The sequence below is a fragment of the Leopardus geoffroyi genome, chromosome A2 (assembly GCF_018350155.1).
Source record: "Leopardus geoffroyi isolate Oge1 chromosome A2, O.geoffroyi_Oge1_pat1.0, whole genome shotgun sequence".
Taxonomy (NCBI): Eukaryota; Metazoa; Chordata; class Mammalia; order Carnivora; family Felidae; genus Leopardus; species Leopardus geoffroyi.
In genome coordinates this window covers 111,112,654-111,140,436 of record NC_059331.1, presented here as the reverse complement: position 1 = coordinate 111,140,436, position 27,783 = coordinate 111,112,654, and the positions used below count along the sequence as shown (strand labels likewise).

The 27,783-nt window shown below is 36.8% G+C and overlaps 1 protein-coding gene across 7 annotated transcripts in view; it reads right to left on the bottom strand.

The window, feature by feature from the left end:
- HDAC9 (histone deacetylase 9) overlaps positions 1-27,783 on the bottom strand; it is a 944,501-nt gene that overhangs the window by 861,414 nt on the left and 55,304 nt on the right. For all 7 annotated transcript variants that reach the window (XM_045495014.1, XM_045495020.1, XM_045495015.1 and 4 more), the window contains exon 2: positions 12,458-12,577. In XM_045495014.1, the coding sequence (XP_045350970.1) occupies positions 12,458-12,479 (22 nt within the window). In that variant the 5' untranslated portion in view covers positions 12,480-12,577. The remainder of the gene's footprint in view (positions 1-12,457; positions 12,578-27,783) is intronic.

Sequence of the window (27,783 nt, the reverse complement as noted above, 5' to 3'; positions counted from 1 at the left end):
AATTCCCCAAGGACCTCAGGTTTGCCGTGTAGTTTAAGAATTAGTCACTCATTTAGACTGGGGCAAATCCCTATGGATTCAGGGAGTTTGCAATCAACTAATGGGTTATGGCGTTATTGTCAGTGGATGTTACCCCACAGGAGGTTGGACCATTGCATCACTCAGGGTAAAGACATACTTCTTTTGTGCGTGACAAACAAGAGCCTACCCAAAGAGGTTCCCCAGAGAGCTGTGAGTGAAAGATATGCAGTACTTGCCTATTCCACATCTGTTCTTTCCATGAGCTTTAGAGTAATGAACTTCCTGGGCAGATATCAAAGGAACCCCATATGACTACATATATGCCAGTGGAAGAGATCACCCCATCTATCCAATATCATGCTGCAACAGTGGCAAATAATAAAGCCAAAACACAACTTTAATGGGGACACACAGAAAATTTAGGAACCTAATTTAATTTTTATGAAGACTTCAACTATCATATTAAAGTGCTTATGAGTTCATCAATTTAAATGAGAAGAAATGAAAACACAGAGATCAAAATGTCATAAATTTTAAACCAGCTGTTTTCCTTTATACATATTTCATGGAAGTTCCTCAGAAAAATGTTACTACTGTTAATAATACAGTCTGCAAAGAATGCATCCATTTTTTAAATTTTTTAATTCTTACTTATTTTTGAGATAAAGAGAGACAGACGGAACATGAGCAGGGCAGGGGCACAGAGAAAAGGAGACAGAGAATCTGAAGCTGGCTAAAGGCTCCGAGCTGTCAGCACAGAGCAGGATGTGGGGCTCAAATCCATGAACCGTGAAATCGTGACCTGAGCCAAAGTTGGATGCTTAACTAAGCCACCCAGGCACCTCAAAAATGCATTAATTTTTAAAAGTTTGGGGCACCTGGGTGGCTCAGTCAGTTAAGCATCTGACTCTTGGTTTCAGCTCAGGTCATGATCTCACAGTTTTGTTCCTTTGAGCTACACATTGGGCTCTGCGCTGGCAGTGCAGAGCCTGCTTGGGATTCTCTCTCTCTCTCTCTCTCTCTCTGTCTCTCTCTCTCTCTCTTTCTCTCTCTCTCCCTTTTGGGATTTCTCTCTCTCTCTCTCCCTCTCTCTCTGCCCCTTCCCAACTTGCACTGTCCCTCTCTCAAAATAAATAAACAAATAAAACTTTAAAGGTTTAAATGGTGTTGGACCAATGAATTCAACTTAAAACAATTTGCTGCTTAACCACAATTGAAAATACTTTTACTCCTTCCTCTGTTCTTACCTACAGTGTGCATTTTTTTAATGGGGTGGGAGGTAGCTTGTAAGTATTGAAACAGGGAGAGTTCAAGTTACCAAAAGGCAAAAGGCTGGTAGGTCGGCTTTCTACTACTAGCTACAGCAGCTCCAAACTTGGACTTAACATTTAGGGAACTCAGTATGTGGCCACAGTTCTTGCAAAGGATAACCACCCTCTTGCACCGTTTATTGTTTAAGGAATAGACAAGACACCCTAGAGGGACACAAAAAATTTCAATGGGTAGCACCTAAACAGAGGCAAAAGAACAGCTCAAAACCGTCATGAAGAAGTTAAAAGAACAGAAAGTCAACAAAAGAATAAATAAGAAGAAACAAAGGTAGGGGGCATGATTTACCACAGAGATCAAGCACCTTGGTTTTGCTGAGATATTTTCAACTGTTTCCCCTCACTCCACAGATAGTTTATCAGCCTCCTCACAAAATATCCTTTTTCTTCACTTATTTGGCTCCTTTTATGTGCTAGGCAACATATTAGCTAATCAAGGAACCATGAGTCAAATAACCAATTGTTTTACATTTAAAAAAAAACTTAGAAAGATGTCTCTTGCTTTCAAAGAGCTTAGTTTATTACTAAGCTATGACTAAGAAAACCCCCCAGCTATAGGAGATAAGTTCCTTTTCCAATGAGGTAACAGGTATCAGAGAAGCCCAGGATCACCAAGGAAGGCTTTACAGAAGAATGAAACAGAGGCATGCCTTGAATAATAAATAAAGAAATTTCCCAAGGACTGGAGGTGTGTTGGTATGAAGGGGAGGGCACTCCCAACAGTGAGAAAGTCACACCCAAAGGTCTACAGGCAGAAAAGCAGGAACCGGGGAAGGCACATAGCTTCATGTGGTGACCAAAACAGGCTCGTGGTGCATGGAGGAGGAAAAGAAAGACTAACAAGAAAAGGGTGTGGGGTCCTTGTGTCCCTCAGGTAGAGGCTATAGACAGTCTCTGACATTTTTCAAACAGGGAGGTGACTTAATCAGTTTGGCTGAAGGAGAGTCATCTCATAGTAGAAAAAAGACTTGCTACCAAGAAGTTCAAAGCCAAATCTACTTCTCTAGCAACTTTACAGAACTTGAGTATATATACCAAGGACATTTGCTTTATCTAATCTCCCTTCTTTTCTTTCATTTCCTCGTCATGTATTTTATTTTTTAAAACATATTATATAAATCCCAAATCCTTCTTGGGAGTTAGGCAGGAGAAAAGAATATGAAAGAAAGACAACTAAGAAAGGTAAGAAGGCAGATGGGGAGGCGGATTATCAGTTCTCCCAACAGAAGGGAAAATGAACTCTACTTTGACATATTTTATTGAAATTCAGAAATCCAGTAGCACACATTATCCAACACAAGTTATCATATGTATTATTTTTCTTCTTTCTATAATTGGCTTCCTGACTTTTTCTAATTTTCAGCTCCTTTCACTGAAATACTAATACCTTTAAAATCTGTTTTCCAATAGATTGTTTCACTTTAAACATAAAGCCAAAATAAGATATATTAAATTCTCCATTAAAAATGAAGCACCATATTATAGGCACAAAGATACAGATACGTTCAAAAATAACATAAAAACCACCTAAAAACAATTTTCATAGCTGTGTGCTTTTATTTTCTTAAAGTAGTTTTCAAAATATCCCTAATTATAATATTTCTTTTAATACAACATATAAGCAGAGAAGACAGGTTTTCAGGAAGAATTACTTCATAATCACTGGGTTAATAATTTACTACAAAAGACAATATTCGCTGAATGACAGTAACATTCCCCATAAGTCCCCATCCATGAACACACTGGGCAGATATTGGGGGATCCCAGTGACAAACCAAACAAGTAACTACAATGACTTTCTATATTTTTTCCAACCAGATAGAGATTCCAAAAGAGGAGTTCTAGATACCGTTCTGTCTTTGCCCATTTGTACAGCAGTCTTAGCTCTGCAAAAAGATTCTGAGTCTCAGAATCTCAAAACCAGAAAAACATAGGCGAGGTAATCAAGTAACCTTTTCAGTAACAACAGATCCAGGTGTCACCACCAGCTTTTGTTAAACTCGCTTACATTCTCAGAAAATCCAAACATGCTCAGTGTTTCTTTCTGAAGAACAATCTCCTCTGAGGTGAAGGTTACAGGATGAATGCCTGCATATGTGCCCCTATGATTATCTGCCCTCTCTTAGGACTCACAGAATTCCAAAGTGGGAAAAATTATTAGGCCAAATTCCAACTTCAAAGGAAATTCCCCAGTTAGGCCAGTTGCCAGTGGAACTATGAAACCAATATAAAGTCTTCTTAGAAGTTAAGAGCCTGGAAGGAAAGGTTAATTATGCAGTGCTAACTACGGAGCAACCCATCCATCATAAGAGCAAAGAGTCTTACACAATCAAATGTCAGAAAGTTAGCATGAAAAAAGACTCACAACAATTTCACAGACTATCTCAGAATTCTTCTATTCTCAGTAAATCGATTTAAGAGTTTAAGGAAATACTCACCGATAGTATGTCATGAGTCTCTCCTTTGGGGTATTTAAGTAACTCTGAAGCAACTTAAAATCAACACATGAGACATGTGTGGATAAAAGGTATTGATCATAATTTGCAAGGATAAACATGACAAAATCAAAGCCATAATAATGGCTCACCTATTAGAAACTTAGAATTTGTAAAAAACTATATAGCAAAGGCAGAAAGAAAACAAGAAAATAAGGGGGATGGGAGACAATTAAAATGTAATTACAGTATGTAAGAAAAAACAAACATATATATTTTGCTCATAACAAAGAATTTTTTAATTTCTTCAGAACTTATTCTTAGCTCACTAACATTTTATTTGACACAATTCTTTGCTTTCTAATCCTATAACAAATTATAAGTAATAAATTACAAGTGGAGAAGACTGTTATACATTAACATTCTCAAAAGATAACAGATAAAAATTAAATATATATAAAACCATAGAAACTAAAGCATTTGAGTATTTTTAGTGGAGTTTAGATGGTTCTACATACCTCTGTATTTCCTGACACTTATTACAATATTGCAAAACAATCACACTCACACACACGCACACACACATGTACACACCCACAACTTTGATATTATTAACAGCAAACCCTAACGGATATAGAAAAAAAATCTGCAAAGGTCCACATACAGTTATAAACAAAAGGCTGCCCATTTGTTTTGCCAAGGTACTAAAATTTGCCACTGGATCTTCAATAAAATGAAGCCTAGCAATTTTATAATTGCATTCACTGTAAAACAAGTGTTTATCAACCACTGTCTATTTGACCTAGATTTTCAACATAATGTGTGAAATCCTGAAGGTGTTTAAAAATGTTATGCTGGACACCTGGTGGCTCAGTCAGTTAAGTGTCTGACCTAGGCTCAGGTCATGATCTCGCAGTTTGTGAGTTCGAGCCACACGTCAGACTCTGTGCTGACAGCTCAGAGCCTGGAGCCTGCTTTGGATTCTGGGTCTCCCTCTCTTTCTCTGTCTCTCCTCTGCTCAAGCTCTGTCTCCATCTCTCAAAAAATAAGTAAATGTTAAAAAAAATTTTTAATGTGATGCCAATATGCAATAGACAGCAAACATAAGAATTGTGAATATTAAGTTACTTCTTCCTCAGTAGATGTAACTGTAATTTCAGATAAGCTGACATGACTTTTATTTACTTACTTATTTATTTATTTATTTATTTATTTATTTATTTATTTATTTATTTATTTTTGGCAGACAGCCTTCAACTGCCACTGATACGACTTTTGTATACTAATTAAGGACACATAATATTCTATATTATACATATTATTCCCACTTTCTGGGAAGTTTCCACTAATCAGAACTTGAATTTACTAATAGCTACACTGCTTCACTATTTCACATGATTCCTAATGAAAGGCTTACTGAAGAATCTCTTAGAAAATGATTTGCCCTGATTTCAATATGTTTCTACCTCTTTGAAAGAACCTTATTTAACTCTTTAATAATTGGTATAATCAAGAGTACATTATGAAATACTCCTACCTCTTATAAGCACTACCATATTTTTACTCCCAGCTATAAATGCTCACAATAAATGTGGGAGAGACTGACCAGCTATTCACCGAACTTGTTTCCTACTCTTCCTGGACCACTGCTAGCCTGCTTTTCTCAGCCTCCTTTGCAGTTAGGTATGGTCATGTAACTAAATTATATCCAAAGAAATGTGGGTGTGCCTATGGAAACGTCCCACATAAACCCACCTCTTCCATTTTCCTTCCATCAGCTTGACGGAGAGATGTATACTAACCTTGGAATCCACAAGGAGAAGAAAGAAAAGTCACAAGACAGCAACCATCTGGGGCCTCCATAGCCACTACAAAAGAAGAGCCTACCACTCAGGAAAGTCTTTTTAGTCTTTGAGTGAGGAAGAAACAGCCTTCTTTTCTGTTTGAACTACATTATGAGGAGTTTTTTGGTAGTGTTATAGTAATGAACACAATAAATATATAAACTGAATTACCTATCAAAAGTAATTGTGAAAAGTAAAGTTGAGAAGAAATACATGTGCAAAATAAATTTAAACTGAATATTTTGGTAAAAGATTTGTGCCTCACGTTTCAAGCACTGTCCCTCAGGAACTGAAGAATAAATAAAATCTATCTGGTTTGTTTCAAACTTGAATATCAGATTGAGAAGTTTAGACTTAGCAATAGCAAAAGAATGAGTCACATAACTGTGAAGTTAAAGTAGTAAAAGAAAATCCAAAATAATATTTAACAAATTTAACGTTCATTATCTCCTATCAATACTGTACTCTAATCAAATTCTGCTACAAAACTTGAAGAGACTGATTTGATTATCTTAGAATATTTATCTTGATCACAACTTTGAAATAAATAATTAGCTGGGCGCCTGAAAATATTTTAGTTACACAGAGTTTATTGTAATGAGATTTCACCTGTATTTCATTAAAAAGCTTATCAGACTTATCAGGGGAAGCCTTAACCTACTTGATTTGTCCTATGACTCTATTTCATTTACCATTCATTTTTTATGGTAACATATTGTGAACAAACTGAAGAAAAAAATACCCACTTGGACATTTTGATATTTGTTTGCAGCTTTGTCCTGGTTTTAGTTTCCTACTTAATGACTAAATGGCACCACAGTGGGTGATACACTAGAGTAAAAGTGGTGAATCATTAAAGAGTTCGTAAATTTTAAAAACAGGGGCAGGCCTTCTGGGCCCCATATGCTTCTAGAAAACCCAATGTTGTGCTGTATTAATTGAACCGTGAAACTTTTATTAGTCCTCTTTAAAAATGCTTGCAGTGAAGCTTTTATTAATGCTTGCCCTCAAATTGTTTATACTACTTAGCATTTCCATAACAATTTATATTTCAAAGAACTTTTTGATCATTAGTTAAACCCACCACATTTCTATAAGAGAATTCAGCTCTTTAGCAAAACAGAGGCAGGCAGGGAAAACTCAGCTAATTTTTGCCTAAGATATGCCAATCAGAAAAGGAATAGAATATAAGATCTTTCCACAAAACCTTTAACTTCTGTTTAGACAATCCTGGCCCTCTCACTCCATATGCATTAGAAGTGTCTTCACAATGGTGAAGAAAAGAGAAATTACCTACCTTTATGCAATGGGCTTTGAAAACTAAGGTTATAGGATGCTGCAATACAGCTAGAGTATCTCTACTATCCAGGCTCACCTAGATGCCCATCAGGCCACAGCATTGCCCAATATAAAGAGGCATCATGTATGTTGTGTTCTTTGTTTCAAAACTTCTTTGGGTACATTTTCATCAAAACTGCATTATACAAAATAGATCCATCAAAAGTAAAAGGTAGAATCATTCTAGGGTTGATTCAGCCTATCTTATTTACTCTTAAAAATGTCCAGGCTAGGGGGCGCCTGGGTGGCGCAGTCGGTTAAGCGTCCGACTTCAGCCAGGTCACGATCTCGGGGTCCGTGAGTTGGAGCCCCGCGTCAGGCTCTGGGCTGATGGCTCAGAGCCTGGAGCCTGTTTCCGATTCTGTGTCTCCCTCTCTCTCTGCCCCTCCCCCGTTCATACTCTGTCTCTCTCTGTCCCAAAAATAAATAAACGTTGAAAAAAAAAAAATTAAAAAAAAAAAAAAATGTCCAGGCTCACATCATGTCTTCTGTATTCTTGAGATCATCCTGAAAATATGATCTGGTTTAAAATAGGTAGAAATATGATGGGTGGGGGGGAAATGCACTCTCTCTATAAGAATATCTTTGCTTCACCTCCACATAAAAACAGGATGGCCTAGAGAGCAGAGAATGCATAGAAGCCTTCAGAATTTCTCCACAAATGATTACCTCCTCTAATTTTCAATAGCACTAGCTTTTCATTTGGCAGAAAGCAAAATAACTGAGTTATATATTAGCTCACAAGAGAAATACCTCTATTGAGATAGGATTTAATGATGTATTTTTTGTTTTTCTAGAGTCTCAAAATGAGAATTACTAGTGCTTGTTAGACAGATTAAAAAACATTCCTGGGGGGCGTCTGGGTGGCCCAATAGGTCAAGTGTCCGACTCTTGGTTTCGGCTCAGGTCATGAACTCTCAGTTTGTGAGTTCAAGCCCCATGTTGAGCTCTGTGCTTACAGTGCAGAACCTACTTGGAATTCTTTCTCCCCTCTCTCTCTCTGCCCTTCCCCTGCTCACTTTCCCTCTCAAATTAAATAAATAAACTTAAAAAAAAAAAACATTTCTGCATTTTGCCAAGTCACAGTGAAGAGCACTATGAAATCTGTTATCTGGTACCCTCCCCGCAAGCTGACTACATAATTCTCTTTAGGGGAGGAGTCTGAGAATCCATATTTATAACAAGAGCCCCATGTGACTTTTACTACCTGACATGGTTGGGAAACTCTAGATTGGATGAGACCTAAAGTCTTTCCTTCTGAGATTTGGCAATCCTGATGAAAAATAAATTACTATAAATGGCATCCATACTGCTATACAGAAGAAATTAATTTCTGATCCTACATTTATTAAAATACTTTAACACACTGAACGGACCCAAACTACTCATTCTTCTGTCTCTCCACTAAAGGATGCTGTCTATAAGGGTAGAAACCATAATTTAGTACTCTTTGCGTCCCTAGTGAAGAACACACCACTTGGCACAAAATGGATGCTTAATGAAATGTGAATGATTGACTATCCCAAGTGCAGCAGCTAGCTGCCAATCTTATCCAGTCTGCCCTCCCTGCAGGCTCCTCAGTGCCCAAAAGCAATACACACTGCTCTAACTTAGAACATTATTGAGGCACCAGGATTAAAATAAAAGCTAGCGAATTCTATATTCAAAAATCAGCACTTATTGTTTGACTGAATACATGATCAAGACAGTAATATTTAGTACTTGATATCAACTATAATTGAACATGGATGGAGAAGTTTTACGGGGAAAACAAGAATGCATACTATCCCAGAACCAATTTTCAAGACAAACATAAATACTTTGTCCAAAACACTGACTATTAAAGAATTTCTAGAATAACCAGAGTGAGGCTATTTTTCTGGTGCACAATAACTCCTTAGAGCCCTTTGCAGAACAAAAGCAAAACAAATGGATGGTGATTGCCTCAGGCCAATTTAAGTCTCTTTTTAGATAGCGCTTTTTTTTTTTTTAATGAGATGTAAGAAAAACACTTTTTCTAAGTCAAAAGATTAGGTTATTTCTCACCAGCAGAATATATATGGCACCAAAAGATACAGGCTAATGATAGCAGGAGAATTTTTTCATGTCTGTGGCCAGAACATTTTCCTTATATACGCAAAGTGCATTTCAGGTCTCTGATCATAGTTTGCATTTGTAACAAATAGAAAAGACTCCAACCCACCTGGCCCACTTGCTATGACTTTCCTCAATTCAGATTTCATTCATAAAAATTTCCCAAACAGAACTGACCGAGGCCTCTCGATAGTGCTGCTCTCAACAGAGCAGAGCATTTATAAGAAAAGTACACAAGGAAATTTTAATGAGCTTCAGTCAATAGTTGTCTTATTTATCACCCACTTTTTCCCTTCTCCTAACTGAACAATTACCATGGCTGGCAAGAACTTCCTCATTCAAACAGCAGTCTCAAAGGATATTTTCATATTATAAAACCAATATTCTTGGCGGGGGGGAAGGGTATGCTGATTTCAGTTGTCAAATATTACCAGTTATAAGCTGTATCAGGTATATATGGAATTAATCAAAGTATTTGGTATTATTTTACTTTATGTTTTTTGAAAGAGAGCCCAATGTATTTGCCCATATTATGTATTACAGTACCTTTACACATAGAAGCTCTGAATTAAAAAAAAAAAAATGTTACAAGTTGTTATCATCTTGAGCAGAAAAAAGTTGACCTACACATACTATTCCCTCCTTCTCCATATGCACCTTGAAGCAAGGATTCATATCCACTTTCTATGAAACAAACACCTATGCTGGGTGTACAGTAAGACTTCTATTTAACCTCAAATCCCCTTTAATCATGTTTCTTCTCCCTCAGGAGGAGTTAGGTACAAGCACTCTACGTTTTACTTCTCTCTTTTACCACACAAAGTTCAGTAAATGTTACTTCTGGCCATCAGCTCCTACATATAAATACCATTTCTATAGCTTTCTTGCCCAATATACTTTATCTCTTAAGCAGTTATCTCAAAAGCAACAAAAATCTCACCCTGTTCCACATAAGGTGAGAAAACTAAGACTATTATCACCCTTACACCAACCTTCCAAAAAAAAAACATTACTTTTAGAACAAAATTAGATGTAATATGGACCTACCTGAGAAATTCTCTAAGGTACCCATAGTTCACATTAAGCATAAAATTTCCCACCTGTTTATCTTCCTGTTATGTGGTCTACTTTCCTTTAGGCTTGGAAAAATTTTAAATATTTCTTATTGTATTGATTCTCTTCTTTAACTAAGGTTGTCAAGATATTTCTGTATTCACTGCAAGCTAGTTACCTTTAAATAGCCTTTGATGGCCTAAACTGGGAATTTAACCACTTAAAATAGTGCTGTTAATGGGATTATGTGTTTCTCATTAAAAATAAGTGGGTCCAGGTCTAAATGTGTTAGAAAGATGCTAAATAAAAACCACACAGACACTGAAATTGCACTATTTAAAAGTGAGTGAGTTTCATACATTGAATTTAATTATAATTTGGATCCAAATTTGTCCTATATAGTTTATCCTTCATTAGCCATGATGGCATCTGCATTTTGTGCCCATTTCAAGATTACATATCCTGGTAAAGTTGCTGTTTCAAATGTTTCATGTGGATACAGTTGTAGTCACTGCCATAAATTCTATTTTCTCATCATTCAATCTTACCCATCACTCTTCCCAGTCAGAGTGAGAGGTGACAATAGGGGGAGCATATGACCGAGGTGGTGGATAATAAAGGGACAGGACAATTTTTTTAATATATAAAAAGTCTACTTTCTGGTCTAGAGAATTAAAGACAAACCCCTATATAAATTCTAGACAATAATTTCCAGAAACAGAAGAAGTTTTCTGCCACTTCTGTACTTAGCCAATTTGTCCCTATCGATTTTAGTATGGTTTTTAATGACATCAAAACATCCCATCACAAGAAAAAAATATTTAACTATCGTGGTTCTAAATTAAATGACTTTTTGTAAGTTATGCAATTGTGACACATTAAATTTATACATACACGATATATAATACATTTAAAATATAATGTATACATATATAAAATGCAAACATGATTTTAAGTTCATCTTAATAGAAAGGATAATACAGTATACCAGAACTGTGATAAGCAATGTAGCTCACACACAGGGCTGTCTGTGGGGTGGGGGTGGAGCAGGAAGGAACGAGTACAGCAGGCTAGACCAGAGCTTCCCAAAGCGTAGTCTCCAGGCCAATACTAACATCACCTGGGGCAACCTATAATACTTGCAAGGGTTGGGCCCCACCTCAGACCTGCTGAATCGTATACTAAGGGGATGGGTGAATTTTTAACAAGCCCTCCCAGTGATGCTAATGCATGCTAATGTTTGAGAACCACTGGAGCACAAAGACTCAGAGGTAAGAGGCCTTAGGTAACTCTTCATCTGTGTATCCAGAAGACAAGGCCAATTATAAATAATGATTGTAACTAAAAACTCTGGAATACCTTTACTACGTCACTTAGAATCAACAGTCATGGATATACCCTCCAATAATGTTCAGTTCCAAATTCAACATACAAGTTGGCAGCTTGTTGAGGATGTGGGGAAAGTTGGTGAGACAGTGGAATATCACAGTAGCTGATCTGGGTGTGGCACACCACAGAGTGAAAATCTTGGCAAAAGATCTCCTTTTGTAAATCCTGAAAGTAATATTATATTAGCTTCAACCTCAAGAGTTGGATAGCTCAAGGACATCAATATGAGGAAAGGGTGTTTTTTTTTTAAGAATATACAATTATCCAAGCAGAAAATTCTTTTACAATGTGTCTATGATTAACATGTAGTATCTGACCCTACTCCATCATTCTCGAGACTTAGATTATGTTTGTTCCAAAAGTGACACCCAGTTCCTGTAGGAATGGGTGTTGGCTCTGCTGATCACAACTATATGAGCAACGTATTACACTAGACTCAGAGGAAGCAGGTGCTGAGATTATAATTAAATATGTATATAGGAAACAGGAGTGGCAGCAAAGAAGGGCAGGGAGGAGAAATATCCTTCCTGTGTGTCAAAGAGATGGAGAACTGTAAATCCACAAGCTGATTTCCCAAGCCCACAGCACAATTTAATAGCATACAGACATGTATTAGGTCAGAAAGACTATGGGTGTGAAGTAGATGCCAACATCATATGTAATAAATATTAATAACGTCATAAAATGCAATCCAAATGCTACATTAGGAGCAGAAGGATTAAAGCCTAGTGCTCAGATAACAATGCAAATGAAATTACTGCCTGGAAAGCAAACTGGGTTATGTAATAGAGGATTAGCTGTAGAATACAACATTCAAAATTCATTATATTAACCAATCTTTGTCAGAAAGAAAAAAAAAAGTCCTTTCATGACTGAAATTTCTTGCTTTGAAGCAACACAAAGCAACAACTTTCACATAAAGTTGGTGAATGGTTTAAGAAGGAACCAGACTGACCGGGCTGCACTGGCGAGCTCATCGTGGGAATCTGGAGAAGGACTAATGGGATGGGATGCAGATTCACCGCCTTCCTTCCGCTTTCAGTGTTGGTCTTGGACAGACTGGTAGAGGAGAAACCTAAAATGTAAAAAAAAAAAAAAAAAAAAAAAAGATGTGTATGATACAGGTTATGTCAAGTTACATAGGAAAAGAGACAGAACTGGCTTTGCATCTCAGCTCAGCCACAGCTGGACCATGGAAACAGTCACATCAACCTCGCTGGTGTCTTAAATCTTCACCCATAAAAGAACAAAATTCCTTAAAGCACAGGAATATTGTGAACACCAAATACTATAATAGGTGTGGAAAGAATCTGTGAGGAGAAAAGCACTTCACACAATTACAATTAGTTTCCTGTTTACTGTTCACTATAATTTGTTCACTGTGATCATTATTATACAAATTGAAAACATGTTTTGGAATGTGGATACAAGGGTCTCGTTACACAGAATTCTTGACTATCACTGTCAAAGATTTCCTTCCAGAGGCAGGAGTTCTTAGTGAAAAAAATTTTAATGGACTAAAATATGGAACAAATCGGCCATAAACTATACAAGTGACAGAAAACCCCCATTACAATTTCCATTTCTCCTTGAAACCTTTTGCAGTCTTATTCCAGCCAAAAGCAATAACAGCCATCGTCTTTCTAGGAGTGGCACTTACAGGATGGACTTCTGGAAAGGAATTTAAGGGACTTTCTGCTTACAATTTGAATGTACTCTCACTTCTAGACACTTCAGCAAAGGAAACGCAATTGGAAGGACATTCTCCTCACAGTTTACTGGAATGTCAAAGTTTAAAAAAAAGAAAAGGAAGAAGAAGCTTTTAAAGTTATACTTAATGAGTTTCTTACTAAAATAGCATATTCCAATTGGACTATTTTTGTAGAGAGAATGCTGTGAACACTGAGAATTGTACTTCTCTTTATCTTGAGAATCCAACATATTTACTGGGACTCACTTTCCCATCAGTATCTTGAAAGTGTTATACTATTTTTGCCCATATGTATAAAGCAGGATATAAATACATATTTCCTTTGAAGAACTAAATAACATCACCAAGAACACCTATAGTATTTTCAATGGTCTCTACATAGAAATAGGCTAGTTACTAAAACAGCGGAGAGTTATCAGTCCAGCTGGTTACTTCTCATCATATCTTTGGTGCTACATACATGTAACAATATAACGTATACTTTCGTAAATCTTCTTTAAAAATTATGCTAATGTGCTTATTTTATTAGTATTGTTTTAAGAATCTTAATTTCCATGTTGATGAGAAAGCAATATTTCTACAAAAAATGAAAAATGAAAAGTAGAAAACTCTTTTGATTTCTCTATCAGCAGAGACATGTTGACATTGGCTTCTAAATGAAAAGATGTCAATGTCATATTTTAAAGTAATGACACCATGTGCATAGTTCTTTATAGTTACAGTGTACTTTTAAACCTATCATCGTATTTAATATCATTTTCACATTAACCATGCTAATAGGTACTTGTAACTCTCCCCTCTCTTTATGAGTGAGAAAAATGAGATATCATCTACTTCATATTTAAAAGGTAATAAAGCAAAAGCAAAAACAAAGTTGAGTGAGATTTGAATTTATACACTAAAATTAATGAATGTGAACGTTGAGGATTTTGGCAGTTATACTTTTTCACAATGCAGTATGAAACATTTCATAAATGCTCTTGATACATTCTGGCTTCCCAATGTACAATTTGATTTTAAATTAGGAATAACAAAAAACAACAACCAGGAAACCTTAAGAGTATGGAGGGAGGCAGTACTGAAATGTGTCTTCCATCAGTGGCAGAGTTACTCTGTGTTCAAAAAAAAAAAAAAACCACTTCTTTTTAATCTATGTTACTTTGTTCAAATACTTGTATATGTACAAATACAACTAAATTTAGCCAATAATGTCCAAAATTTTAATTGTGATAATACTAAAGCCAAAGTTTTACTACTTATCCCCAAATCTAAAATGAAAAAGTTATTTCTATTTCCACACACCTGCCATTTATTCCCACAAACATACATAACAAATGTCCATGACATGCTGATTCATGGCTACGTACATAATTGTTGGGTTTTGACTTCATAGCTCTAGACCTGACTTGCAAAATAAATCTCAGATGGAAATATGAATTTGGCTTCTAAAATATCAGTAAATAACTTTTTAAAATGTAATCTACTCACTCTGCCATTCAGCCTTTTATGCCTAAACATGACATATCCTTCTAATATTATTAAAGTCTTATTATCTGAACGCTGCATAAAGAAAATTAATGTGCATTTCCATGTTGATACATCCTAGTTCCCATTTATTGCATTAAACCAAAATTATCATGACAGTATAGCTGCATAAATGAACTGTGGGCATATCAAAATCTCTCCTAAAATGTTTCGGGGGTATCGATCCTCTACACATACATGCATCTTCTGTGTATGTGTGTGCATGTGCATACACGTGTGCATCATCAGCTACATAAATTTCTCTTTCTTCATGGCCAACAAAATCGACAGATTAGCAACTGTATTCACACATTATAGGGACAAAATTGATACAGAATTTTACACAAATTAAGTCAGAGGTGCCTGGGTGATCCACTAGGTTAAGCTCACGACTCTTGGTTTCAGCCCAGGTCACGATCTCGCGGTTCGTGGGATGGAGTCCCATGTCAGGTTCTGCACTCACAGTGTGGAGCCTGCTTGGGATTCTCTCTCTCCCTCTCTCTGCCACTCTCCCACTCATGCTCGAGTGCTATCTCTCTCAAAGATAAACAAATAAACCTTTTACAAAAGACAGTTTTTAGCTACTTAGAAAAGAAAGAGGGGTGGTCAGCAAGGGAACACCTGTCAATGAGAATGGGCAATTTATTCTTAATCTCCCTACACTTCTTTATCCAAATGAGCTCCAGAGAAACAGACTGTTTTCTTAGAATGGGAACATTTTCCCCTAGTACATTAGTCATTCTTACAAATAAGCCTAATGTAGAAATAATAGGAAACTGGCCTTCAAGTGGGTTGATAAATGAAAAAAAGAAAAAGAAAGCAAGTAATGCTGATTGTGTGTACAGATTACCCAAGCAGATATAGAAATATATTTGTTTTCAATTAATAGTTTCAACTAATTTGCACATTAATTTGTTCATGCTATAAAAATATATATGTGCACATTTAAGGAGATAAACACAAGCACAACAAGAGTAAAATTGCTGCTATGAATTTTTTACCTATTGAGATCCAAGAATGGTTATTTTTTTTTTCCTGAATATATTCTTTGAGCTCTGTGAATCCACAATAAGGCACTGGGAGTCTTGCTTCCAAAAGACCACCTCTGACTGCAGGTTGACCAGCTGCCTACAAGTCAGTTATTGCTATGATATCGTGGGATATAGCACAAGCATAGCGCACCAGTCCAAGGGTGTGATATCTTGCAATGTCTCAGCTTGCCCATGCAGCCAGGGAAAGAAGGGCACTAACACATTATATCACCCCATGCCACACTGCTCTCATTAGCATCATTGTAGGGTTGTTTCCACAGGTCCTTTAGCCATTCTACCTGTATGACATATTCTACAGTAATAACATGGCAAGTCACCAGGACTTTACAGGACATAAAGAATTTGCACAAGGATTATCTCCTCTGATCTTCACAACAGCTCTTTGGAGTATACTGATAAGCCATTATTATTCCCATTTTACAGATGAGGAATTTGAGGCTTAGAGAATTTCAGAGATTTGTTCACAGACATGTAGGTGGTAAAATGGAAGAACTGGTCTTCTGACTGCTAGCCCAGTGTTCTCTGTAGCATCACAACGAATTATAGACCCTTCGAGCAGAGCTGCTTAAATATCAAGACTGTGTCTACCTAGTCATTACAGTTTCAGTAATGGCTTATTAAGTAACAGGTCTCCCTTACTAAAGAACCTATCTAGCCATTGAATAGACTGAATTCAGTCACCAAAAAAAACCCAAAAAAAACAAAAAACAAAACAAACAAAAACAAACAAAAACAATAAAATAAATCAAAAAGTTGGAATGAATGTCTGTCTACATGAATTCTCACACTATAAGCTTTCATTTCCTTAGACTTAGACTTCATGGTCCTACCACAAACTTTCTTGGTTTTTTTAACTATAGTCTGACCTTTTATTACAGTTTTTTCCTTGTGGACAATTGCTATTATCTTAGACAATGTGCCACCAAGAAAACAATGCTTCTGTTGTTATGTAGCTAACAAAAACTATGTGTCTCTAAAATATCTTTCCCAGACTTAGGGTATGTTGTAATGCACAGCTCAGTCTACAAAGACATTCACACTCATCTGCAGTCCTTCTCTTCTTAGATGGAGCCGTTAGCCACTATTCCTCTATAGAGTAGGCACCATGAGCTGACTCAATTCATAACATCCACTCGAAGAGAGTTTACTGGTGAAATAAGCCTACTGTGCCAGTGCACTGAGTATCATCAAGCCTATAGTCTCTCTCTCTTATGCCTTAGAATAACATGAAATTCTACCACGATTTTATATTTAGAGGAAAACACTAGAAAATTACTCTTAACATTCTATTCAATTCAACAAACTCTTATTGATTACATACAAGATACTCCATTACCAGTTTGGAAAGCTCAGATTATATTTCACTTCTCTGATTCTTGCATTTCCCACAGATAGTCACCAAAGCCAGTACACTAATGTCTTAAAAATATCTTTCATATTTGGGCCCTCCTTTACATTTCAATGAGTGCTGCCTTGGCCCAAGTAATCATTCATCTTAATTAGATTCTTTATCTGACCTTCTATCTGGTATCCCTGCCTCTAGGGAATGTCTGAATGAATAAGTGAGTGAGCGAATAAAATTTGGCGACCAGCACACTCTTTAGTTGGTATTCAGGTTCCTTCATAATTCATTTCTTCCCACCTCATTTTCTCTCCTTCTTTACCTCACACAATCCTATGGTTCCACACAATCTGTCATTATTCCTAGGGTGATGTTCCACGTTGTTAACTACTGCTGAGGCACAGGCACCAAATAATCAAAATGAACACTACCTGTATGGCTGTACTAATGCACATCAGCGGACTGTGGGTCCTGATTATTCCTGTATAGTATCATTCATATTCATATTTACATGCCTTTGTACTTCTTTCTACAAAGAGTACTATCATCTCTTCACTACCTTCCAGCTCAAATTCTTTAAGACCATCTTCAATGAGAACGCTTAACCAGCCACTCCAAGTAAAAGGTCAGCTTCCCCATCTATATCCCTTCCCACTGTATCTTGTACCTGTAATAACACCCCTTGTGCTAGATAATAATAATGCTTCTCATGTTAGTGAAGTACTTTTATCCACCATAAGACTATGCTCCTCAGTTCAGGGATTATACTGTATTCATCTCAGTAATGCCTACATCTAGTACAGTACCTGGAACATGCAGGCACATGATAAATTATTGATAGAGGAGTTAACAAAGGTGAAGGGCTGAACTAATGAATCTGCAGTTGCCCGATTTGGCTGCAGAATCATTTATCCAATGTTTTATTATAGAGTTCTGAAGGACTAGAACATAGTCCTTTGATTTGGGTCAAAAAAAAAGAAAATACTCTGCACTGTGGGCCACCATCTAAGAGGAGCAGACCCACAGCGGGTGGATGCCTTCACGGATCAGGGGAAGACACCATTCACCCAAAACCAAATTTGCCTGTGAATTATGTTATCCAAGATACTGTCATTTTCTAGGGCTTATCATATGAAGTGATTTCCCAGATCACTAAAAGGGTTCAGCTTCTCACCTTATTAGCCCAGCTTTTTCTCCACTGGAGGAAGTCCATTTCTTTATTCGACAAGTTTTATAACTTCACCATTACATCAAAATCATCGAACCACTATTCATCAAGACACAAGAGAATGCGATACAGATTTAAGGATACTTGTTCCCCTTCAATTTTAACAACAGAAGCAGGACTGTGCAAATAATGCTCCTGACAATACTTAAAAGTTGTCTTAAGCAACAGGACCCTAGGGACTCTGGGGACTGGAAAACTGATGGACACAACAAGAGCCACACTAAAGATACAGCCAGTTATTTAACCTCACCTAATACCACAGCAGACATCTGGTGCTCCAAATTACCAAACACATTCATAAAGACTGGCGCATCGACTCCTTTTGGCTCATTCTAGTCTCTGGGCAGTTACCTACACAAGACTATTGGTTTCACTCCCTGTCTGCTTGCCAGATGTTTGCTGACTTCACCTTTGAGTACAGCTAAGAACAGAACGTGTCACCCAGAGGGCCACACATCTCACATGCAGTCTCTGTGCTTACATTTTAAAAGCAAATAATAAGCTCCATTATAAGACTTTTAGGAGAGCCATTTAAGTACAGGCTACAATGTAGGTGTAACACAGAGCAGGGAACGCAGCTTGGGAGGTTAGTTGTTATGCATGTATTTTGCATATTTAAGACGGAATTCAGTAGTCTATACTATAAATATAATTCAATGGTAACATCTAAAAATATACAACACAATCAGGAATGGTCTGCTGGTTATTTCATTTCATAAGAAGCTCTGCCAACCACAGTACCTGCACTAATAAAACAGACCTTTTCTTAGTAAGTCTTGTTTTTTACAACATTGGGCTTAGCCCCAGGGATGCCAATACCCAAGTCATATCTTAAATGGCTTGTGATAGATAACAAAGAACATTTTATCAAAAACTCTTACTGCACTGATTTTTATTGAATCATCTTTGAAAGCCCCTACCTGAAACTTCCCTCCTTGGACAATAGGGAATAGGGAGTCACAGCCGCCATTATCATCAGTTTGAGTTTAAAACTAGAATCACAATACCCAGAAACTGCAGGACATACAAGGCTCCTTTTCAGTCATGGCAAAGGGGTTCTTAGAAAAAAAAGCTTTGTCTACCTGTAAATACACACGAGACAGAAGTCCAAAATAGAATTGTGAAAAGGAAGTAATAGTCGAAGTGAAGGAACTTGTAACAGACAACCTCTGATACCTGTGCAGCAGGAGGGCTTTGTAACTCTTACACTATAACCTTTCCTGCAGAAAACTGCCCGATCAAGCATGCTTAAAAGAACCTAGCTCCCGGTCTACTCCCTTGCTAGCGTGGAGGCACGGGTTATGATCAGCTGGCCAAATACAAAAGACCTTTATCCATTGCTGCAATTTAGATTGACATAGTTCTCTTTTCCAAACTTCAGTATTGAATACATTTTTTAAAAAATGTCTGTGATTTCTTTAATGCTGCTATGTACCTCTTGAAGATCTGATAATCCCTTCATGCAGCAAATTGCCCATGTGAAATGTCTCACTAGCTGGGTGCTATGGAAGTCAATTAACCTCTCTGAACCTCAGATGCTTACACATGAATTACTTAACTCACCAGGTCGTTGTGAGGCTTGGAAAAAATAAATGTAAAGTAATCGGTAAGGAGAAAGTGCACAAAAATGTTGACTATTAGTATCATTATTAGTATAGATATTGTGTTTTACTTCAGGCCAAGTTCCATCCCAGGAGGAAACCGTGATACACAGTGCCTCTCACCCTGGAACAAGTTCTATGCCACAGCTATTAATCTTTCTCACTCCACTAGGGCTACAACAGGGATCTAATTACTAAAGCTTTCTCCTTTCTTTGCTTCTTCCTTTTAGAAGGCAAATGTGTATTCTATGGAAATACAATGTGCCAATATTTGCTTGTGACTATACTTTCTTTACCCTAATCTTTTACTGACTGATGTTGCTAATGTTTTTTTTAATCACTTCTTAGGTATTGATGGAAAGGAAAGCAAAAGAATATCAAATCCAGTAAGTTAGAAACAATTATCATTTTGCAGAAATTTGAAAAGAAACAGGAACTGTATTCCCTGAGCACTGTATAAATCTTTCTATAAAGAACTTTTCTATTGTCTTAACAGATCACCTTGGGAATTTCAGTAGACTCTAAGGCCTCTCCTCTTATTATGAGGAAGAATTTACTAACCATTTTACTAACTGCTCTACTGAAAGTGGTCAGTTCTATTTTAAGCCACCCAAGACATATCTCCAGACATGGACAGACATGCACCTGAGGGGAAGAAATGACAACAGCAGAGTTCCCACATGGTAAAGAAGGGAAACAATGAGCCATGAGGGCAGCTGCCAAAAGACAGCAGGTACATGGGCTCCCTCCCCAGTCAAGAACCATGTTGTCACTGCTTCTTTTTACTCATTTCTCTATATTTGACCCACTTTTTTTAAATTTACATCCAAGTTGGTTAGCATATAGTGCAACAATGATTTCAGGAGTAGATTCCTTAATGCCCCTTACCCATTTAGCCCATCACCCCCCCCCACCAACAACTCCTCCAGGAACCCTCTGTTTGTTCTCCACATTTAAGAGTCTCTTATGTTTTGCCCCCCTCCCTGCTTATATATTGTTTGCTTCCTTTCCCTTGTGTTCATCTGTTCTGTGTCTTAAAGTCCTCATGTGAGTGAAGTCATATGATTTTTGTCTTCCTCTGACTGACTTATTTTGCTTAGCATAATACCCTCTAGTTCCATCCATGTGGTTGCAAATGGCAAGATTTCATTCTTTTTGATTGCCAAATAATACTCCATTGTGTATGTATGTGTGTGTGTGTGTGTGTGTGTGTGTGTGTGTGTGTATGCCACATGTTCTCTCTCCATTCATCCATCGATGGACACTTTTGACCCACTTTTCCACTAGCCTTTTCTGGAATCTCTTCCAGTTGAACATTCACTTCATTAATCCCTTTCTGAAGAACTCCCCTTGGGGCACCTGGGTCCCTTAAGTGCCTGACTTCTGCTTAGGTCATGATCTCATGGTTTACGAGTCCAAGCCCCACATTGGGTTCTGTGCTGACAACTCAGAGCATGGAGCCTGCTTCGGATTCTGTGTCTCCCTCTCCCTCTGCCCCTTCCCCACTCATGTTCTGTCTCTTTCTATTGCTCTCTCTCTCTCAAAAATAAAAACATTTAACAAAATGAAAAAAAAAAAACTCTCCTTAAGTAATGAGTTGAGCCAACCTCCCATCTTCCACCTTTAATTCCTTCTTATCTTCTTACAAAGAACTATAGTTTATACCTAAGATTTATCTCAATTCTATCCCTCTCTGGTTCTTTTCTTGCCTATGCTTTTTCGTTCTCTACAGAGGTTTCCTTTGAACACACACTGATATCTTAGGATACCCCTCAATTTCTAGAATACACTGATATGTAAGAAATACATCATATCAACTATCTTGTTCTTTGAACTTTACCCTACCAATTATTACTGATTTTTCTTTTTGTTTTTAATTTTTTTTTGCATTTATTTATTTCTGAGAGACAGAGACAGAACACAAGTGGGGGAGGGGCAGAAAGAGAAGGAGACACAGAATCTGAAGCAGGCTTCAGGCTCTGAGCTGTTAGCAAAGAACCCAACGCGGGGCTCGCACCCACAAACCATGAGATCATGACCTGAGCCAAAGTCAGATGCTCAACTGACTGAGCCACCCAGTCGCCCCTATTACTGACTTTTCTAACTGACACAAACTTCATAATTATGTTCCGCTAAGTCAACACAGGTTCATGCTATGGAACCTTTTGTGGGTTATGTGTAGCATAAAAGCAACAGTTTTAACCATGCTTGAGTGTAACATGTACTTGGAGTGCTCACTAAGAATATTTGGTACAGAGCTGAGAAGGTAGCTCAGATGGCCCCTGCCATGCAGATTTCACTCATAGTGTGAAGGATCTCTCATAGTGTGATCCAAGGACTGTTCTGAAATTCAGATACTTGGCACTCATCTAAGAACCTCCTAGATTCAAATCTTTGGGACAAAGGCCCAGAAACAGTGTTTTTAACAAGCTTCCACAATAATTCTTAACTGAGCTAAAATATGAGAACCACTGAATATACGTGTACAATTAAGAAACAAAATAACAAAATACACACACACACACACACACACAGAGAGAGAGAGAGAGAGAGAGAGAGAGAGAAACACAGTAAAAAACACACTTAAAGTCTGACAGACCTTATTGTAAATTACACCTCTCTGATTTTCTTATTATATTCTCACAGGCAAATTATTTTACCACTCTGACCTTCAGTTTGCTCACCAGTAAGTTGTTGACTCTAATATCTATTTGTAAAACTAGGGACAAACAACAATATATTTAAAATATTTAGCGCAGTGCTCAACAAATGTGAGATATCATTATGACAGTCAGGGCCTCTGTGTTGCAAACTGCCTCTGGAATTGTGAAACAGTGCACCCCTAAAAGATATCATGTCTTAAAAAGAATAGGACAGCACAAGGGCTACAGGGATTTGAAGGAAGCTTTCACTGCACTCAGAGGTAGAGGGGAGAAGGTACCATGGAAAAGGTGGCATGCAGCTTTAGGATATTGAGTATTATACAAACATGCATAGTTGGCAAAAATGTCCTCCTTTCCAGGAAGTTCCCTAAGTCCTAACCTCAGAGAATTGTAAATAGCTTCAAGAAACAATTTTTAAATTACCTTGCTGTGTCCTTCAACTATTTCATGATTAAAATGATATATTTTTGTAGTCCCCTACCATAAAATATTTTCAGTGTTAAAATTATCCTCAAAGTTACTCTTAAATATAGAGAACAATCTGAGGGTTCCTGGAGGGGTTTTCGGTGAGGGATGGGCTATATGGGCAAGGGGCATTAAGAAGGACACTCGTTGAGATGAGCACTGAGTGTTATACGTAGGGGATAAATCACTGGATTCTACTCCCGAAATCATTACTACACTAAATGCTAACTAATTTGGATGTAAATTTTAAAAAATTAAAAAAATTAAAAAATACAATAAAATTATCCTCAAAGTTATCTCAAGATCTATGCTTAAGTAACAGGATGTTGGTAGTTTGTTTTATGAGGCATATTCTATTTCCCCCAAAAGAGGACAAATTTTATACAGGCTGCTTCTCAAGTATACCATGTTCTTTATATACAAAATGATAGTACTAACTCTTGCCAGGAGGAGGTACTCTGGATTACTATATAATTACTGACGGGTTGCAGCTTTTCTAACATCTCTTAGAAGAACCATGTGAAAGATGTCTGCTGAGGGTCAGGAAGGCAGCCTTTATAGCAAAGTTGAAAATTCAACTGCTCCAAGGAAGCTAACTGGCTCATAACAGGATCAAGAGATTGATCCCATTAGTAAAACACACTAATGAATGAAGCCAACTCACTCTGAGCAAATCTTATTAAACCTCATTATCTTATGAAGAATAAAGAGCAATTCCTACTCTGTTTCAAAAAGTGGAGAAAAGATTCAAATTATAAAACTTGCAAAAATAAGGTAACAACAATTATTGAGAATATAAATACAATCTCAGAACTCAAAACAAACCCGGAACTCAATCCAAAGGACATTTATTTCCTCTCAGTGAGAAAGCATCCTTTGAAACTGAGTATCTGCATAAAAACAAAGGGTAGCTAAACCAACTCATTTTACTGCAGGCAACTTCTATTAATGTCACATAGGGGAAGAGATACAGTCTTTGCTTTCATATTCCCGTTCTGCAGGAAAAAATATTCATACACACACACACACACACACATTAAAATAGACTGAGACAGATCAACACATATAAATAGCTCAATGCAACATCTGTAGCAGTCCTTAAGATTGTATTAAAGTCCTTGCTGTTTATCAGGTTGGTAAATCATATCAGCTCCTAGTTACTTAAATTGCCAGTTGCTGGGCAACCACATCTTCTGTCAACTGTCACTCACTCTAAAGTTCCTCTGCAACACTCCTTTAAGAAAAAAAAATACTGAAAAATTCTTGAGATGCTTATTTTGGGCATCAGAAATGCACTTAATTTTATCCCTGAGCTTAAAGAGTCTGTGAATTGAATAATATTGAGAAAATAAATATGTTCAGTGAACTGGAGAAGGGACAGTGTGTGTGGTACAGGTAGTGATGTGGGTGAGTACCTAGATAGAGAAGTGAGAGACTTTGTTAAAGGCAGTCTCCCTTTTGGAACCTGGTCCACAGTAAAGGCATGTTTGTGACAGAATTTTTCCAAGAGAAAATATGCACTCTAGAGGAAATAGGTTATTATCAACAAAACTAATGTCTAGTTATTTTTATAATCATGCACTCATCACTGAAGGTTGAATAAGCATTACAGTCACAGGAATCAACAACTCCTTCCTTCAGATACTTTTTCCCCCTGGTAAGTTCAAACAAAATAATTTACTACCATCTCATGAAAATCTCTACTCTGTAAATGTTGTTTTATTTTCTTGGATGTAAATCGGTATGCATTATTTTACTCAATCCAAGAGTTAAGTTATCTACCAATAGTATAAAACGTGTCTTCAAGGTCAGGCAGACTCCTCAGCCATGAAGATAATATAATGCAGTATCTATGTAGTTCACCACATCAATACAAGTAGTTCTAGAATTGCTGCTCCCTGTCTCTCTGGGCCTCAGTTTTAAACTAGATCACCTCTGAAGTTCTTCCTAGCAATAACATTTCATAAAATCATCAACCTTTAAATTATATAGTTCTCAGTTACAGTCTATATAAAACTGAGCCAACCCAATAAATCAGACTTGTGTTGCTACATGTCACAAACACAGAAACATATACAACTAGAAACAAAAAAAATATATTAAAATGAACTTACACTGTTACACATTTAACAAAATAAAAAGGAATACCTTCATGACTTCAAATAGGATATTATTTCTTCAATGAGCCAGAATTTGTCAACTTTGAAATTAAAAAACTTGTGCAATCAAAGAAACTCTCAAAAAGTGTAAAGATAAATCACACTGAGGAAAAATATTGCAATGCAAATAACCAACAAAGAATTAGGAACAGGAATATTTTAAGAACATCCATGAATCAGTAAGAAACCAAAACAAAACAAAAAAAAGAACAATTTAGGATAGGAAAAGGAAAGGAATGGGCAACAAACTGAAAGGAGAATTTCGGCAGCCAATGATTACATGAAAAGATGCTCAATGAGATACCAATCACACCCGTCAGATTGGATATCATTTTTAAATCGCATAATCCTAGTGTTGGCAAGGATATGGAACAACTGAAATTCTCCTACACTTTAAGAGAGAATATTCTAAGCACACACCACTTAGAATAGAAACTTAAAACTATTTAGTCTAAGGGAGATTTATAGCACTCCATGACCTGTAGTAGGCAAAATAATGATACCCCAAAAGATGTTCATGACCTAATTCCCAGAACCTGTGGATATGTTACCTTACATAGCAAAGGGGGTGATGAAGATTACAGAAGAAGTTAGTTTACTAATAAAATAACCTTAATGTATGGAGATTATCCTGATTATTCAGGGGGGCCCAATGTATTCACAAGTGTTTTAAAGTGGAAGACAGAGGCAGAAGAGAGTCAGATGGAGATGTGACTATGGAATAATAGATGCAGCAATGCTGGCTTTGAAGACAGAGCAAAGAGGCCATAATCTAAAGAAAATGAGCACTTTCTGAAAACGGTGAAAGCAAGAAACGGATTCTCCCCTAGAGGTGCCATAAGAAACACAGCTTTGCCAACACCTGCATTTTAGCCCACTGAGACCTGTGTCAGACTTCTAATCTCCATAACTATAAGATAATAAATTTGTGTTGTTTGAAAACACCAGGTTTCGGTAATTTGTTTCAGCAGCAATAGGAAACTAATAAATGACCCATCAATTATTCTCCTAGGGAAATTCTCCCATGTGACTGCTTGCACAAGAATGTTCACAGCAAGATTATTTAGAACAGAAATTTGAAAACAATCTAAATGTTCATCAACAGGAAAATGAATAAATGCTAATATAAAAAAGAATACTCTATAGTAATTAATATAAAGGACCTCTAGATATACATATCAACACAGATACATTTTATTTTATTTTTTTTTAATGTTTATTTATTTTTGAAACAGAGAGAGACAGAGCATGAACGGGGGAGGGTCAGAGAGAGAGGGAGACACAGAACTGGAAGCAGGCTCCAGGCTCTGAGCCATCAGCCCAGAGCCTGACGCGGGGCTCGAACTCACAGACTGAGATCGTGACCTGAGCTGAAGTCGGACGCTTAACCGACTGAGCCACCCAGGCGCCCCAACACAGATACATTTTAAAGCTTATTGTAAATTAGTGAAATAATAAGCTAAAGCATTATTTGTATAATATACCATTTATATGAGGTTCAAGAACATACAAAATGATACGGCAATATTTGTGGATAAATATATTATAGCTAAAGAATAAATAAATGAATAGGAATGATAAACACCATACCCAGGATAGTGGCTACCTCCGAGTGAATGAAATTAACAGTATTTCAAGTACATCTCAAACACTTTATTTATTAAAACAAAAAGTCCTGAGGGAAATAGCACAAAATATAGAGATCTGACAGGGGCATATGTGTAGATAACTATTAAGTTTATTGTTCATACTTTTCTGTATTACTGAAATATTTCATAATAAAAAAATAAACAACATATGCTTCAGTGATGTATTTTCCACATGTCCACTGGCAAACAGGCAAACCAATTCTTCCCAAGTTCACAGAAAATGATCTCACCCAAGGAAATATCCCTATTAACTTACCAATTAAAAGACAAAAATACCAAAAAGCAAACATCAATATTTGACCTAATTTTTGTAACCTTCCAAATGTACACTGAAATAAGCAGATTTTTATTTTTATTTTTATTTTAAGCAATTTCATCTTACTTCTGAAAGTCAAGAAGTAATTCACATTGGGAGGATTTCTTCTGAGTGTCTCCAAATAGGCACACCCAGGTGTGAAGAGGTCTATTTGTAAGTGGGTATTTATGAAATGGACCATAATAAATGTTATCACTTTTCATACAAAAAGGTGAGATGGTTCATTTAGAAATACAGTGTTTAAATAAATTGCCTGACAAAATAATATTCTAATTATCACTGCCAAAATCCTCCATCAATAAGGATTAAGAAGCTTATTTACTAGAGACACAAGTATTTAGGAAAAAATATAAATCACCTTTTTTGTGGTTTAATATTTCCCCTTTATTTACACTTCTATCAAACATGTTTAAACTCCTATGTTTATCTTTTTTTTTAGGTGGCAATGTCTGTCTAAAGCCCTGAGGGCATTAAGATTAGGCAATGACTATTCTCCATTTTAGGACAAGATTAGGAATGAGGGGGTTTTCCACTTTAACCACTTTTCCTCCTGAACTGGAAAACGTTAACT